Source organism: Podarcis gaigeae (assembly GCF_964106915.1).
Source record: "Podarcis gaigeae genome assembly, chromosome: 8".
Taxonomy (NCBI): domain Eukaryota; kingdom Metazoa; phylum Chordata; class Lepidosauria; order Squamata; family Lacertidae; genus Podarcis; species Podarcis gaigeae.
Window position 1 is genome coordinate 80374265 of NC_139684.1, and position 14773 is coordinate 80389037.

Genomic DNA, 14773 nt, shown 5'->3' on the forward strand with positions numbered 1-14773 from the left:
GGTTTAACCCACAGCGCCACCCACGTCCCTCAGTGGTAAGGTAGCACAACTGAAATCTGGTTTTCGTGAACTATTATCACAACTCTTCTTAAAATCCATTGCTTCTACAAGTGGGATGGGTTTAAGATCTCCCAAGACCAGGTTTTCCTGCAAATTTCTGCTACTCTCCCATTCTCTTAGCTCTTGCCTCTTCCAGCCCTGAAATAATAATAATAATAATAAATAGCACTTTTCTCGTTCCACTCTTCTCAGAACAATACAATTACACGTCATAATTTGTGAGAGAAAGAATATATGCTTTTTCATTTAAAAAATGATAACAAATTGAATATTTTGGCCACATTCAACACTCTTTCTTGTTATAGTGGTTGTGCTTTTACTCAAGAGGAAACAATTCCATGCCCCTGAGTATTGCAGCTGGCCAGTGAGAGTGATCATATGACTCATTTTAAAACATGCTTTACATTTTGATTATTCAGCATAGCATAACCATTATAGTTTACAGCACAGATTCAATATTCACAAGTGCACAAGTGCTTTGGGTTCATTTATTTCACTGCAATCCCGCAGCTCCTCCAGATGTCCTGCGTTGATCATTCATCCTGATTTGCTTACGCAGAGGTTAGATTAAATCCAGTCTCTACTTGGCCTTTGTCCCGATTTCTTTGCGGGGTGTTTATGCAACAAGCGTGCATAAATCCTGATTTGCTTGAGGGTGTTTTTAGGTCTCCCCACAAATCATTGGCTTATTCTGCACTTCCCAACGCATTTCCCCATCTCCTTTCTAACTGCAAAAGTGACACTCCTTTTTAAAAAATTGATTTGTTGTGTTGGGGCAAGAGAGGGGAATCTTTTACTGCCTTCCTTTCTAGTTGTGGGTAGGTGGGGTCAGAGGCTAAAGTCAAAGGTGTGGAGCAATGCGCATATATCAGTGGCGGAATTGGGGCTTTCAGAGTTCAGCAGTGCTCTATGTGGTACCAATCTTGACCCTCCCCCTCCGCCCGCCTCTCACCTTCTGAACTACATCATTGTTGCGGTGACCCCCGCAATGCCTTCTTGGCTCAGCACCGAGGGCAGGCAAACCTGTCATGCTCCCCTAAACGTGGCACTTCATCAGGGCTGGGTTTAGGTTTGATGAGGCCCTCAGCTACTGAAGGTAATGGGGCCCTTTATATGTCCAGCTGTCCTTTGTCAACAACAAATTGTTGCTGTTTTTGGTGTTGAATAGATGCTATATAGTAATTTAAGGACCTAATAGATATCTAAAGCCATTTGCACATGTTGCCATGCAACCGGTCCATGCAGAATGTAAAGGTAATGGTAAAGGGACCCCTGACCATTACATCCATTCGTGGACAACTCTGGGGTTGTGGCGCTCATCTCGCTTTACTGGCCGAGGGAGCCGGTGTACAGCTTCCGGGTCAGGTGGCCAGCATGACTAAGCCTCTTCTGGCGAACCAGAGCAGCGCATGGAACGCCGTTTACCTCCCCGTCGCAGCAGTACCTATTTATCTACTTGCACCTTGATGTGCTTTCGAACTGCTAGGTTGGCAGGAGCAGGGACAGAGCAACGGGAGTTCACCCCATCTCGGGGATTCAAACTGCCGACCTTCTGATCGGCAAGTCCTAGGCTCTGTGGTTTAACCCACAGTGCCACCTGTGTCCCATTTGCACATGTTGCCATGCAACTAGTCCATGCAGAATGTAGGCACCCTATATATAGAAATGAGCAAACCAGTGATATTTTAGGGAGCAGGCTAGCAGGCAGGGCCCATTACTTACACCATAGGAGCCTACACAACACAAAGCACTGGTACTGTATATAGGTTCTATTTCATTTGTTTTTTTATCTTAGATTTTGGAATTGTACATCCAGTCCCCCCCCCTTTACATTGGGGGGGGGCAAGAAAGTGGGGTCCTAAGCTATAGCATGTTTAGCTTATACTAGGTAAATCTGGCACTGTACTGCATACATTCCATGTTTATATTTCTATACTCTCCATCCAGGCGAACAAGAAGCATTATCCGAGTTCAAGGAGATTATCAGAGTTCCAAGGAGCTCAAGGGAACTTTCTTCTGAGTAGATGTGAACATTGAACAGGGTTCTGAGGCATCGCAGATACGCCTGCAAAGCTTGTTTGTCTCGGCATGGTAGCAAGCATTAACAAATTAAGCATGCCCGCTGCGAGCATCAATGGCACAGTCTGCCACCTTCATCTCTCCCCGACAAGGTTTTTATTTTAGTGTGCTGTTGGACACAAAATGCAGAACAGCTGGAAAGGTGCTAATGTGCAGTTTGGGAAACAGGAGGGGGAGGCAATCAGACACGTGTGTGTGTGTGTGTGTGTGTGTGTGTGTGTGTGTTTATTACAGGCAATGCCAGGGACAGCAGGGACGCAGGTTTTAGAAGGCTAGGGTGAGCTCATTTTCCATACTTAAAACAAACTGCCCAAACCACATTAAAACATCTTTTTGGCTTGTACTTCCTCTTCTTCACCTTCATCTGTGGGCAGGTGATGTTTCGTTGCATCCTTGTGAATAGCTTTAAGGTGCTTCTGTTTTTGTGCCTGTTACACATTTATTTTTATTTATTTCACAAAATTTATACATGTTTTTTAGTCGTGTCCAACTCTTTGTGACCCCATGGACCAGAGCACGCCAGGCACTCCTGTCTTCCACTGCCTCCCGCAGTTTGGTCAAACTCATGCTGGTAGCTTTGAGAACACTATCCAACCATCTCGTCCTCAGTCGTCCCTTTCTCCTTGTAAAACAAACAAACAAACAAACAAACAAACAAACAAACAAACCTCAAGCAGTTTTCAGAAAGATAAAGACAATACAGTGGTACCTCGGGTTACATACGCTTCAGGTTACATACACTTCAGATTACAGACTCCGCTAACCCAGAAATCGTGCTTCAGGTTAAGAACTTTGCTTCAGGATGAGAACAGAAATTGTGCTCCGGCGGCGCAGCAGCAGGAGGCCCCATTAGCTAAAGTGGTGCTTCAGGTTAAGAAGAGTTTCAGGTTAAGTACGGACCTCCGGAACGAATTAAGTACTTAACCCGAGGTACCACTGTAAATAGAATCAAGAAAAGAAAAATCACAACCCTACTTTAAAACACACAAAAGTTCAAATACTAAAACAGGTTAAGATTTCTTATGTATGCAGTGACTGATTTCATAATTCAATATATTGGTTGATTGTGACAAAACGACCCTCCAAGTGGTGGCAAAAAGATTAAAATGATTAAGTTATCAGTTAAAAACAACAACTATTTAAAACATTTAAAAATTGCTAAAATTGACAATAAGCTAAAGAGCAGATTGAAACACACGGCAACATTTTATATATCTGGTTGCGCTAGCCTAAACAAAAATGGGTTTAGAAGGAATACAGCGAAGGTGTCTGTTTGACGTCAATAGGCAAGCAGTGTGCACTCATTTCCCTCCTGGTCCCTCTTCCATGATCAATGAACAGCAGCACAAATGCTCTTAATGCTACTGAAAAGCTCTGGCTTCATCTTGAGAAACGCCCCTGCAAGGAGCGAGCCTTGCAATAACCCCTTGCCCTTACGCCAACCCTGCAAGTTCCTGCCACTGTCATTTATTAATCGCTTTTGGTCCTGAAAATGCACAGTAATAGAAAAGAAAAATCGTTTGCTTAGGATGCACATTGATTTTCCAATAACTTTGCCGTTTTTTTAAAAAAGATGGCGGTACAACGCACAGTGTGCACGGATATCAAGCTGTCGACACCTGCCTCTGAATACTCTGTAAAAACAATTCATGGGACCCTTTCTCGTAGGTCACGGTGTGCTGCTTTCTCCCATGCGTCAACAGCTAAGTGGGCGCAAGAGGTTCAGCTAGCTATGGCTGAGGTTTCGTCTACAATCAAGCGGCCTATAAATTTTATGAAATAAGAAAAATAAATTACAACATCAGATTGGGGGCGGGGAATCCACTCTTCTTAGTGATCTGGGGAAGTAGATATCTCTGGGTTTCCTGAGACTCCATCAGCTGATATGAGAATGTGACGATTCGAGGATGTGGCGAATTTTGGAAAGTGATGTGGTATGTGCGCATGGGTGAGTGGGCTTTCATGTGGGCTAAGGTTGCCAGCAGACCAGAGAAAGTACTGTCCAGCTGCTATTTTTGCTTCCTGAACAGTTGTCAGAAGGCAGATTCCTCCAGGACTAGTTTTCATAACGCCCATGTGAATAGCAACAACCATTTTAATGCAGTAATAATAATAATAATAATAATAATAATAATAATAATAATAATAATTGGTATTTGCTTTTGTGTGCACGCACACAAAAGCTCATACCAATAACGAACTTTGTTGGTCTCTAAGGTGCTACTGGGAGGAATTTTTTTATTTTATTTATTTTGTTTTGTTTTGTTTCGACTACAGCAGACCAACACGGCTACCTACCTGTAAGTAGTAATAATAATAATAATAATAATAATAATAATAATAATAATGGTAGAATGGTTACATTGTTGCATGCATTGCAATCTCTGAGTGGCAAGAGATTATAGGAGTGCCTGCACTTATCCAGGTTTTCTTGGAATGAAGAACTGTGTTGTTGTTGTTGTTAATTGCCCACCTAAGCTGGGCTGCAACATCAAAACACAATATTCTTCTTCTTTGGCAATCCCTCGTAACTGAGTAAGATTGTCTTCCATAAACATGGTTTTAACAATGAGTCTGTCAGTGACTGTGGAGGCCAGTTCTGGATCCACACGTCCTTCCACAGTGGGGACATTGGTTTCTGGGAGGGAGATGATCACGGTGTGGATTTGCCAAGTGGCTTGAGCAAAGTGTCTGGGCCGTTCTAGCTTCTCCTGATTGCTTCGGCCACGGAACCTTTCAAACACTTCTCTGCACATCCGCAAGCAGAGGCAATGCTGCTTCTGAATGCCAGTTGGTGAGAGCCACAGGAGAGGAAAGTGCTGTTGCGATCAGGTCCTGTTCGTGGGCTTCCTGCCTGTACGTTTCTGAGCACAATTCAAAGTGTTGGTGTTGACCTTTCAAACCCTAAATGGCCTAGGCCCAGTATACCTGAAGGAGCGTCTCCACCCCCATCGTTCTGCCCAGACGCTGAGGTCCAGTGCCGAGGGCCTTCTGGCGGTTCCCTCACTGCGAGAAGCAAAGCTACAGGGAACCAGGCAGAGGGCCTTCTTGGTAGTGGCACCCACCCTGAGGAACACCCTCCCATCAGATGTCACAGAGATAAACAACTACCTGACATTTAGAAGACATCTGAAAGCAGCTCTGTTCAGGGAAGTTTTTAATGTGTGACATTTTAATGTATTTTTAATCTTTGTTGGAAGCCACCCAGAGGGCTGGGGAAACCCAGCCAGATGGGCGGGGTACAAATAAATTATTATTATTATTATTATTATTATTATTATTATTATTCCTGCAGGCATCTGGGTGGCCACTGGGAGAACAAGATGCTGGATCTGATGAACCACTAGCCTGATCCAGCATCTCTCCTTATGTTCTTACTTCTATATTTGTTGTGCCAAGCACAGCTGTTATTTTGTGCATTAGTTAAATCATTCAGGTGGGACCATCAGGTTGTTTCAAACCATTTGCTTGGCCCCAGAACTGTTTTATATTAAGAATTGTCGATCCCAGCATATCCAGGGATATGCACTGACGCTAGTTACCAGAGTCAAAGAGAACAGCTGGGAACAGCTGTATTCTTGACAATAGAAAAAAAGGATTGACAGATAAACTTGTTTTCGTTTTTTAAAAATCTGCATAGCAAAATGCTCACACGGGTGAGATCTGAGGACTGTCAACTGACAAAGGAATTAACCACTGGCATGGGCATTTTAACCAACGGGTGAGCTGGTTACAGTGGCGTAGCGTGGGGGGTGCAGGGGGCGCCGGCCGCACCGGGCGCAACATCTGGGGGTTAGGGTTAGGGGGCGCAAATCCACGGGTTAGGGAGCGCAAATCCACGGGTTAGGGGGCGCAAATTACTTGCCTTGCCCTGGGTGCTGACAACCCACTCTACTCCACTGGCTGGTTACATTTCAAAGCATTTAGTCAACGTAGATATAGATACCGTTTTGAGGTATTGAAGAAAATGTACCTAACGGTTTAATCAATGCTTACTCTTAAAAAGCAAATTCCTCTTTCATATTTCCTCTGTTACGGTTAGCACATGGGTAGGCAAACTAAGGCCCGGGGGCCGGATCCAGCCCAATTGCCTTCTAAATCCGGCCTGAGGACGGTCTGGAAATCAGCGTGTTTATACATGAGTAGAATGTGTCCTTTTATTTAAAATGCACCTCTGGGTTATTTGTGGGGCCTGCCTGGTGTTTTTACATGAGTAGAATGTGTGCTTTTATTTAAAATGCTTCTCTGGGTTCATTCCCCCCCCCAAAAAAATATAGTCCAGCCCCCCCCCCCCCAAGGTCTGAGGGACAGTGGACCGGCCCCCTGCTGAAAAAGTTTGCTGACCCCTGGGTTAGCATATTAGAACCATCGGGTGGGGGGGAAGTGAACCCACACACTTCGTTTCACCCACTAAAGAGGAAATTTATGGTGTGGAAGAACTTATGCTTCATCCTGAGGGTTTTTTTGGTCCCGCTGGAATGTGTCGAACTCTGATCATGCCTTTTGCTTGTTTGGATAAAGGGTAGAAAGAGAGGTGTTTGCATGTGTGTGGAAATGAGCCTACTGCACATAGGAAGAAAGTTATTCGTGTTGCTCTGCCCAGTTCTGCCTCTGGCTCTGCCCACTAGCAGCTTATGGCCATTGGAAGGTTCATAGAATCATAGAATCATGGAGTTGGAAGAGACCCCGAGGGTCATCTAGTCCAACCCCCTGCAATGTAAGAATCTCAGCTAGAGCATAATAATAATAATAATAATAATAATAATAATAATAATAATAATTTATTATTTATACCCCGCCCATCTAGCTGGGTTTCCCCAGCTACTCTGGGCGGCTTCCAGCAAAACACTAAAATGCAATAACCTATTAAACATTAAAAGCTTCCCTAAACAGGTCTGCTTTCAGATGTCTTCTAAAAGTTTGGTAGTTATTTTTCTCTTTGACATCTGGTGGGAGGGCGTTCCACAGGGCGGGTGCCACTACCGAGAAGGCCCTCTGCCTAGTTCCCTGTAACTTGGCTTCTCGCAGCGAGGGAACCGCCAGAAGGCCCTCGGAGCTGGACCCCAGTGCCTGGGCAGAATGATGAGGGTAGAGACGCTGCTTCAGGTATACTGGACCGAGGCCGTTTAGGGCTTTCAAGGTCAACATTTTGAATTGTGCTCGGAAATGTGGATGGCAGTGGATGTTCCCCAGAAGGAAATGCAGCCCACAGTCTGGGGGAAAAATCTGCACCCTTTCTCTAATCTAGGGTGTGACAGAATAGTAAGAGCTGCAGGTAAAGTGGAAGGAGAGAGAGAGATCTATGTTATCAATGAAACTTATTTGCTGGTTCCTGTGTTTATTTCTACCTTGGCCATCAGTGATGGAAATCATTCTGCTACAATGCCTCCTGTGAAATCAAAGGCTACTCCATGTACAACACTCAAGGGCCTTTTGCAGGAATGTGTGTGTGTGTGGGGGGGTCATTTAAAAATATTTTCTGAGCCCCTCCAGCATATCTCTCTCTCTCTCTCTCTCTCTCTCTCTTTTCAATGAAAGGGTGCAGGTAGCAAACTTGACACATATAAACAAACAAACAAACAAACATCTCCTAGGGGCCCAACTCCTAGGGGCCCGAGGTCCCTTTGACACCCTCCTAAAATACATAACGGGCCGGTCTCCATGCGAATTGAGGGGACATTGCCATTCAAATGGTGTGTGCTGACACAGATTGTGATTGATTATGCGGGGCAGGGCTTACCTGGGTCCCCCCCTCCCCCCAATATTTTATATTGGGATCTCCGGTGCTTGGAACGTTACAAAACAAGGCAGTCTGGGAACTGACAGGTCCCTGCCCCGAGTAGCATACATACGCAGTCTTAAAAGCTGAGAACCTACTGGGGAAACGTGAGGACGCGAAGGACGCCTCCAAGCCGGTTTCTGCGAGCTTTCCCCCCCAACAGATCCGTGACGGCACCGCCCAGTCTGCTTGAGCCCTGTGATATTTCTCTCCGTGCAGACGAAACTGGTCGCAGGAAGTCGTGCGTCTTCATAACACCAGCACACACAATCCGCGCCCAAAAATAAATAGCGGTGTGGTTTTTTGCGATATATATTTTTTAATCCATTCTCTGCACAGCGCCTCCATCTCTTGCAACGAGGAGACACAGCCCCGATGCACAGGATTTGGCAGTGGAGGAGGAAGAAGAAGGTGGCTGCTGTGTTGTGGGGTGTGCATTTTTTGGAGGGGTTAGGGGGAGGCGTTGAGCTCGTGTCTCTTTAAGCGGGAGCGCGCAGGGAGCCGAGCCCGGCTGCTGGAGCCGGCCATGGGGTTGAGGATGGAGCTGCCCGGGGCTGCGAGGCTCCTCGCCGTCTCCTTCCACCTCCTCCTGCTGCTCCTGCTCCAGGCGCCCCAGACCTGCTGGGGCAAGTACGTGAAAGGGAACATCAGCACCAAGGAGGTGAGTGCGCATCTGGGGAGATTTGGGGTGGGGGCGGGAAGAAGGAGCTGCTCTGCCTTCTATCGGCGCTTGCAGAACCGAGCCGGGCCGCCCCACTCGGGGGCCCCACGCGGCGCAGGCCTCCCGGGGCTCCCTTGCGCCCATCCCCGCTTCCTTCCTCCCCAAAGCCCCTGCGCGCCGGCTTCTGATGCGCTTGCTGCGGTAGCGCTGGCGGGGCATTGCTGCGCGCTCTCAAATGTGACCTCTCTCCCCCACCCCCCTTCTGCCAGCACTGGAGCCTTCTACCTTCAAAAAAAAGACCCCCCCCCCCATTCATTTAGGAAATTTGCAATGGCCTTTTTCCTCCTGGGGGAGCCCAAGAGGGATCAGATAATGCCCCCCTCCAACCCCCCACCCCCAGAAGATTTATTTGGATTCTCCCCCATGATGGGCTTTGGACGGGGCGAGATGGTTGCTAAGGCAGCTCCCTCTTCTGCCTTGACGCCTTGGAGAAGCCGCTGGATAGGGAGGTTATTCCAGGATGTAGCTGGAATTTGGGATGGTGGGTTATTTGGGGGGGGGGGGACGTTACAGATGCCTTCCTTCACCCCCCCCCCATGACAAACCGGGGCTTTGTTCTCTACCAAGAAAGGCCAGCCTGCTTTCTTCTCTTTTTTTAAGTGTTTGGATCCATTTCACGGTGCTGTAACTTTTGCACCCTGGAGCTTCCTCTGCCAGGCCTGCCTCACAGGGTGCAGGCTCAAGGCCATGCAATAGGTCACTTGTCGTTTAGCACACGGTCAGCAGCCTTGGCTGTTTGGAGTGGAGCAGATAGAAGCGAGGTGGGTGGCTGTTTCTATCGCCCGTTCAATGCATACATAGATGTGGAATAAAAAAACCAGGAGCAGGCCTGGTGTGTCAATAACTAGGGGAGCTAGTTATTCTGGAAGAACTAACCTGATATCAGTGGGGAGGGTCTTGGCTCAGTGGCAGATCAATTGCTTTGCATGTAGAAGGTTCATTCCTTGACATTTCCATCTAGGGATGGGAAAAGCCACTGTCTGAAGCCCTACAGAGCTGCTGCCAGATCAGTAGCCTTCAACCTTTTCAGACCCAAAACCCACTTTTAACCGAAATGTGCTTTTGGGGTCCCACTGCTTACTCTTTTACCAGACATTTGGTGGGGGTGGGGTTAGGGGAGGGGTGGTACCCCTGGTAGGGACACGGGTGGCGCTGTGGGTTAAACCACAGAGCCTAGGACTTGCCGATCAGAAGGTCTGCAGTTCGAATCCCCGCCACGGGGTGAGCTCCCGTTGCTCGGTCCCTGCTCCTGCCAACCTAGCAGTTCGAAAGCACGTCAAAGTGCAAGTAGATAAATAGGTACTGCTCCGGCGGGAAGGTAAATGGCGTTTTCGTGTGCTGCTCTGGTTCGCCAGAAGTGGCTTAGTCATGCTGGCCACATGACCCGGAAGCTGTACGCTGGCTCCCTCGGCCAGTAAAGCGAGATGAGCGCCGCAACCCCAGAGTCGGCCACGACTGGACCTAATGGTCAGGGGTCCCTTTACCTTTACCTTTAGTACCCCTGGTAGGGGACACATCATGCTCCTTCTGGGGTAGTTTGTCCACCTTTGGTCCTCACCCTGCAATGGACTCTCACCTGTGGCTCCTGAAAACTGTCAGCATGTGACAATGGCTACACCCCAGGAACAGCTTCGACTGGCTGGCTAAACCAGGTGAGGGTAGCTGATGGGTCTCAAACCCTCAGTGAGTTAGGGACTTGCCCTGCAGGAGAAGACAGGTTCTGTTGGATTGAGTGGAGGAAGCCAAAATAGGTCCAGCGGTCAAGAAAGCAGTTTCTTCATATGCTATAGAGGGAAGTGAGGGGCAAATGGAGAAGGAAAACTCAGATCTTAAACCTCTGTTGGCTTGTGGGATATCTTCAGGAGAAGAAAAGGCTAAGGAGTAATCCCTACTCATACATTTGTATGGTGGTAGTGCTCCTGTTGCAATTCACCTTGGATCAGGCCATGACCCATGAATGTGTCCCAAACCACCAGTTGAAGACCAGTGAGCTAGATGGACCAGTGCCCTGGCTCACTATAGAGTGGCTTTCTAAGCTTTTGCTGTTTTGCTTCTTTGCTGTGTGGGAGAACATGACTATGGGCCCTTCCAGGCTGTCACTGTTTTGGGGTGGGATTCACATCTCATACCAACAAATTCACACCGCAAAATTGTAGTTGATAGGGAGGGAGGTCTTGTGCAACAAAAACCTCATTTCCCAACAGATCTGTTGTGGTTTTTTTTGGTTTTGCAGTAAGGAAAGTGAAAGGAGAATGCCCTGGAAAGTGTGGGATAACACTTGCTTTGATGCAACATCGTCTAACCTCCCAGCAAACACATCACAATGAATACTCATGGAATAGCCAAAATCCTCTAATCTCTAATCTCAGGCTAAGTGTGAAATAAGCAGGTTGTCTGTAAGTGCCTTATGCCACTGAACCAACTTTTAGAGGGGTAGCTGTGGAGTCATCTAGACTTCCCTTTGCATTGCTCTTTCTAGGGCACAGGTCTGGACTTTAAAGCTCTCTGCCTGAGTGTCCCTCTATTTGATTTTTTGTCGCTGAAGTATGCTACAGGATCCTGCCCTTGCTGGAAACCCTCAGAGATGAGGCAGATTGCTCGCCTCTTCTGCCCTTTGGCGGGTGACTGTGCCCTTGGGGTGGCGACGAGATCGCACTGGCCTATCTATTTTAAATGTATTCTGAATGTTCTTATGGGATGCCAATAAAGGTTACTTGACTTTCTGCAGGAAACCCCGTGGTTTACCACTGAATCGGAGCAAACGGAAACCCACAGAAAACCCAGTTGCCATTTGCTCTGATTTGGCGGTAAAACACCCTGAGGAAAGCGCTGTGACAACAAATTAAAAGAGGCTTTCAGACATGGAGCTTTAAAGCTCGGACCTGTGACACCAAAGGAAGTCTGGAGGATGAGCCCTTCGTCTCTTGCACACACACAAAACCCAACAAAGAGTCTCATGTCACCTTAAAAGACTAGCATACTAACATGATCCAGAGTCTGCAATATCGGACGCAGAAAGCGTTATCGTAAGTTGGCGGGTTTGTGTGTATAATATACTTTCCATGTAGATGAACACACACAGGAAGAAGGGAAATGGGACTGCATCATCTTCTGTGACAGTATTGTATAAAACCAAGATCTCACCCTAACACATCACTGTGGCTCAGTAGTAGAGCATGCAGAAGGTCTCTGTTTCATCCCTGGCATCTCCAGGTATGGCTGGTAGGGTCCCATTCCAAATCCTGGAGAGCAGCTGCCAGTCAGTGTAGACAGTACTAAGCCAGATGGACTATTTGGTCTGATTCAGTATAAGGCAGTTCCCTAGGGCTGCTGTCCGTCCTGATTTTCCAGCGCATGTCCTGCAATCCGCCTCTGAAAATGGTGTCCTGGATTACTTTTCGGGAATCGGGCAAATGTTCTGGAAAACCAGCAACGGGTTAAATCGTGCCGAAAATGCCTTAAAAAGCTCCAAAACGTAAAAAAAAATAAAAAATTATTGTAGTTTTTACTGCAACTTTTGGGTTTTTCTGTAAAAAGCTCAACAATTTGGGGAGTTTCCTTAAAAAACAACAACAACAACTTTCAGGGTGTCCTGGTTTTTACTTTTTGAAATATGGCAACCCTACAGTTCCCTATGTTATAAACCACAATAAATATTCTTTCTATGTATTTACAGTCAGCAATGCAGCATAACTGCTGTTGTAAACGATCGCTTTACTTCCTCTATAGCTATATACAACATTGCCACAAACTATATATACTTTTTGCGCTTCGTTATTGTTTGGCCTCATTTTACTTCCTCTGCCCTTCCAATCTCTATATATACTGCATGCTAGCTCAATAAACCTTACTACGCAATAAATTTGCCTGCATTGGAGGTACCACCACATATTTTTTCTTAGGCCATAGAAAGGGTAGGTGGGTGTACTAGAGGCAGTTAGCATTGGGATCACGGTATCTCCTTTGTGACTGAAGATTCTGAGAGCAGGGAATGAGCCAGTGATTTAGGGTGCAATCGCCAAATACCCTGGGTTATTTGATCCAAAGCACATATTTGAGTTTTTAATGTCAACTAATTGACCCACTTTAGCCCATCTGCTAATAAATTGGGTAAAGGACAGTTAAATCCTGTAATTGGCTATTTTGCAGTAGAATGAAGATTCTAATCCACTTTACATGTGATGGTCACACTGTACATTTAAAGCATATTTAAAGTGCATGGTGCCGCCCCCACAAAGAATTCCGGGAACTGTAGTTTGCCCCTCACAGAGCCACACTTTGTTGTTGTTGTTTAGTCATGTCCAACTATTTGTGACCCCATGGACCAGAGCACGCCAGGCACTCCTGTCTTCCACTGCCTCCTGCAGTTTGGTCAAGCTCATGTTGGTAGCTTCGAGAACACTGTCCCACCATCTCGTCCTGTTGTCCCCTTCTCCTTGTGCCCTCAATCTTTCCCAACATCAGGGTCTTTTCCAGGGAGTCTTCTCTTCTCATGAGGTGGCCAAAGTATTGGAGCCTCAGCTTCAGGATCTGTCCTTCCAGTGAGCACTCAGGGCTGATTTCCTTCAAAATGGATAGCAAACTGCAATTCTTTGGATGAAGGCCTTGTGCTTTAAATGTATGCGAAAGTGCAGAATGAGGGACAGTATTTAATCCAGGTTAATTCATCTGATGTTAAAGCACAGAAATATAAGGGCATAAGAGTTGTGTTGCATCAGACTAAGGGCCTAACACATCTTTCCACAGGTGTGACATGAACACAATAACCCTGCCCAGTTGTTGTTTTCTAATACTAGAGATAACATATGGCCATTGTGACTCGTAGTAGCCAATGATGGCAGGAATTTTCTATTTTTGTGTGTTTGGCCACCAGAATAACCAGCACCTCTTTTTATATATATACAACCACTATTAACACATTACAACAATCGCTTTGTGCGGAGCCACCCCCAAAGAATCCTGGGTACTGTAGTTTGAAAATGTGCTGGGAGTTGTAGCTCTGTGAGAAGAGAAACTACGCTTCCCAAGGTTCTTTGGGGGGACAACTTGAGTTTTAAATGTGTGCTGAATATGCTTTAAATCAGGTATAGGCAAACTCAGCCCTCCTGATGTTTTGGGACTACAACTCCCATCAAATCTAGCTAACAGGACCAGTGGTTAGGGATGATGGGAATTGTAGTCTCAAAACATCTGGAGGGCCGAGTTTGCCTATGCCTGATTTAAATCTATGGGGCGGATGTGTCTTCCGTAAATGAAATATGCTTTAAAAACGAGGATTAGCTCAGTCGGCAGAGAGTAAGACGCTTACAGTGTGATTCTATGAATCTGTCCTCTTCCCTAGCCCACACCTAACAGACCACTCTGAAGTTGCATGTACAAGAGGTTGGTTAGGTAAAGGCAAAGGGACCCCTGACCATTAGGTCCAGTTGTGACCGACTCTGGGGTTGCGGTGCTCATCTCGCTTTATTGGCCAAGGGAGCCGGCGTACAGCTTCTAGGCCATGTGGCCAGCATAACTAAGCCACTTCTGGTGAACCAGAGCAGCACACGGAAACGCCGTTTACCTTCCCGCTAGAGCGATACCTATTTATCTATTTATCTACTTGCACTTTGACGTGCTTTCGAACTGCTAGGTTGGCAGGAGCAGGGACCGAGCAACGGGAGCTCACCCTGTTGTAGGGATTCGAACCACCGACCTTCTGATCGGCAAGCCCTAGGCTCTGTGGTTTAACCCACGGTGCCACCCGTGTCCCAAGAGGTTGGTTAACCTAGGGGCACTAGTCACCACTGGTAACCACTACACCCCTGCAGGGGGGGGCTGCTGTCACCCCCCAGAGTCTCCTTAACTGCCTGATGCGACTACTCAGAGTCGGCCAGCCAGTTCTCTGCTTGCGTTTGGCATCCCTCTGGGTGTTTGGGAAGATTGGGTCCTGAGGCAGAGGGCAAGGGTATAACATGGGCCACGGGGACATCAGTTAAGATGGAGATGCAGTCACTAATGCCCTCCAATCCTGGAGCTGGCATTGCAGAAGTGATCTGCCAGAGGCTGGGGCAGGGAGAAGGAAAACTGACCACTTGACCCCACACAGAGGACAAAAGGGCTCTAGGTTTGGGGCGCAGAAATGGGAGCCCTGG

At 46.9% G+C, this 14773-nt stretch overlaps 1 protein-coding gene across 1 annotated transcript in view; it reads left to right on the forward strand.

Moving 5' to 3' along the window:
• The first annotated feature begins 8098 nt into the window (after positions 1–8098).
• The window catches only part of TMEM145 (transmembrane protein 145), a 34727-nt gene continuing 28052 nt past the window's right edge, over positions 8099–14773 (forward strand). The window contains exon 1 of the mRNA XM_083753948.1: positions 8099–8579. Coding sequence (XP_083610074.1) covers positions 8445–8579 — 135 coding nt within the window. The 5' untranslated portion in view covers positions 8099–8444. The remainder of the gene's footprint in view (positions 8580–14773) is intronic.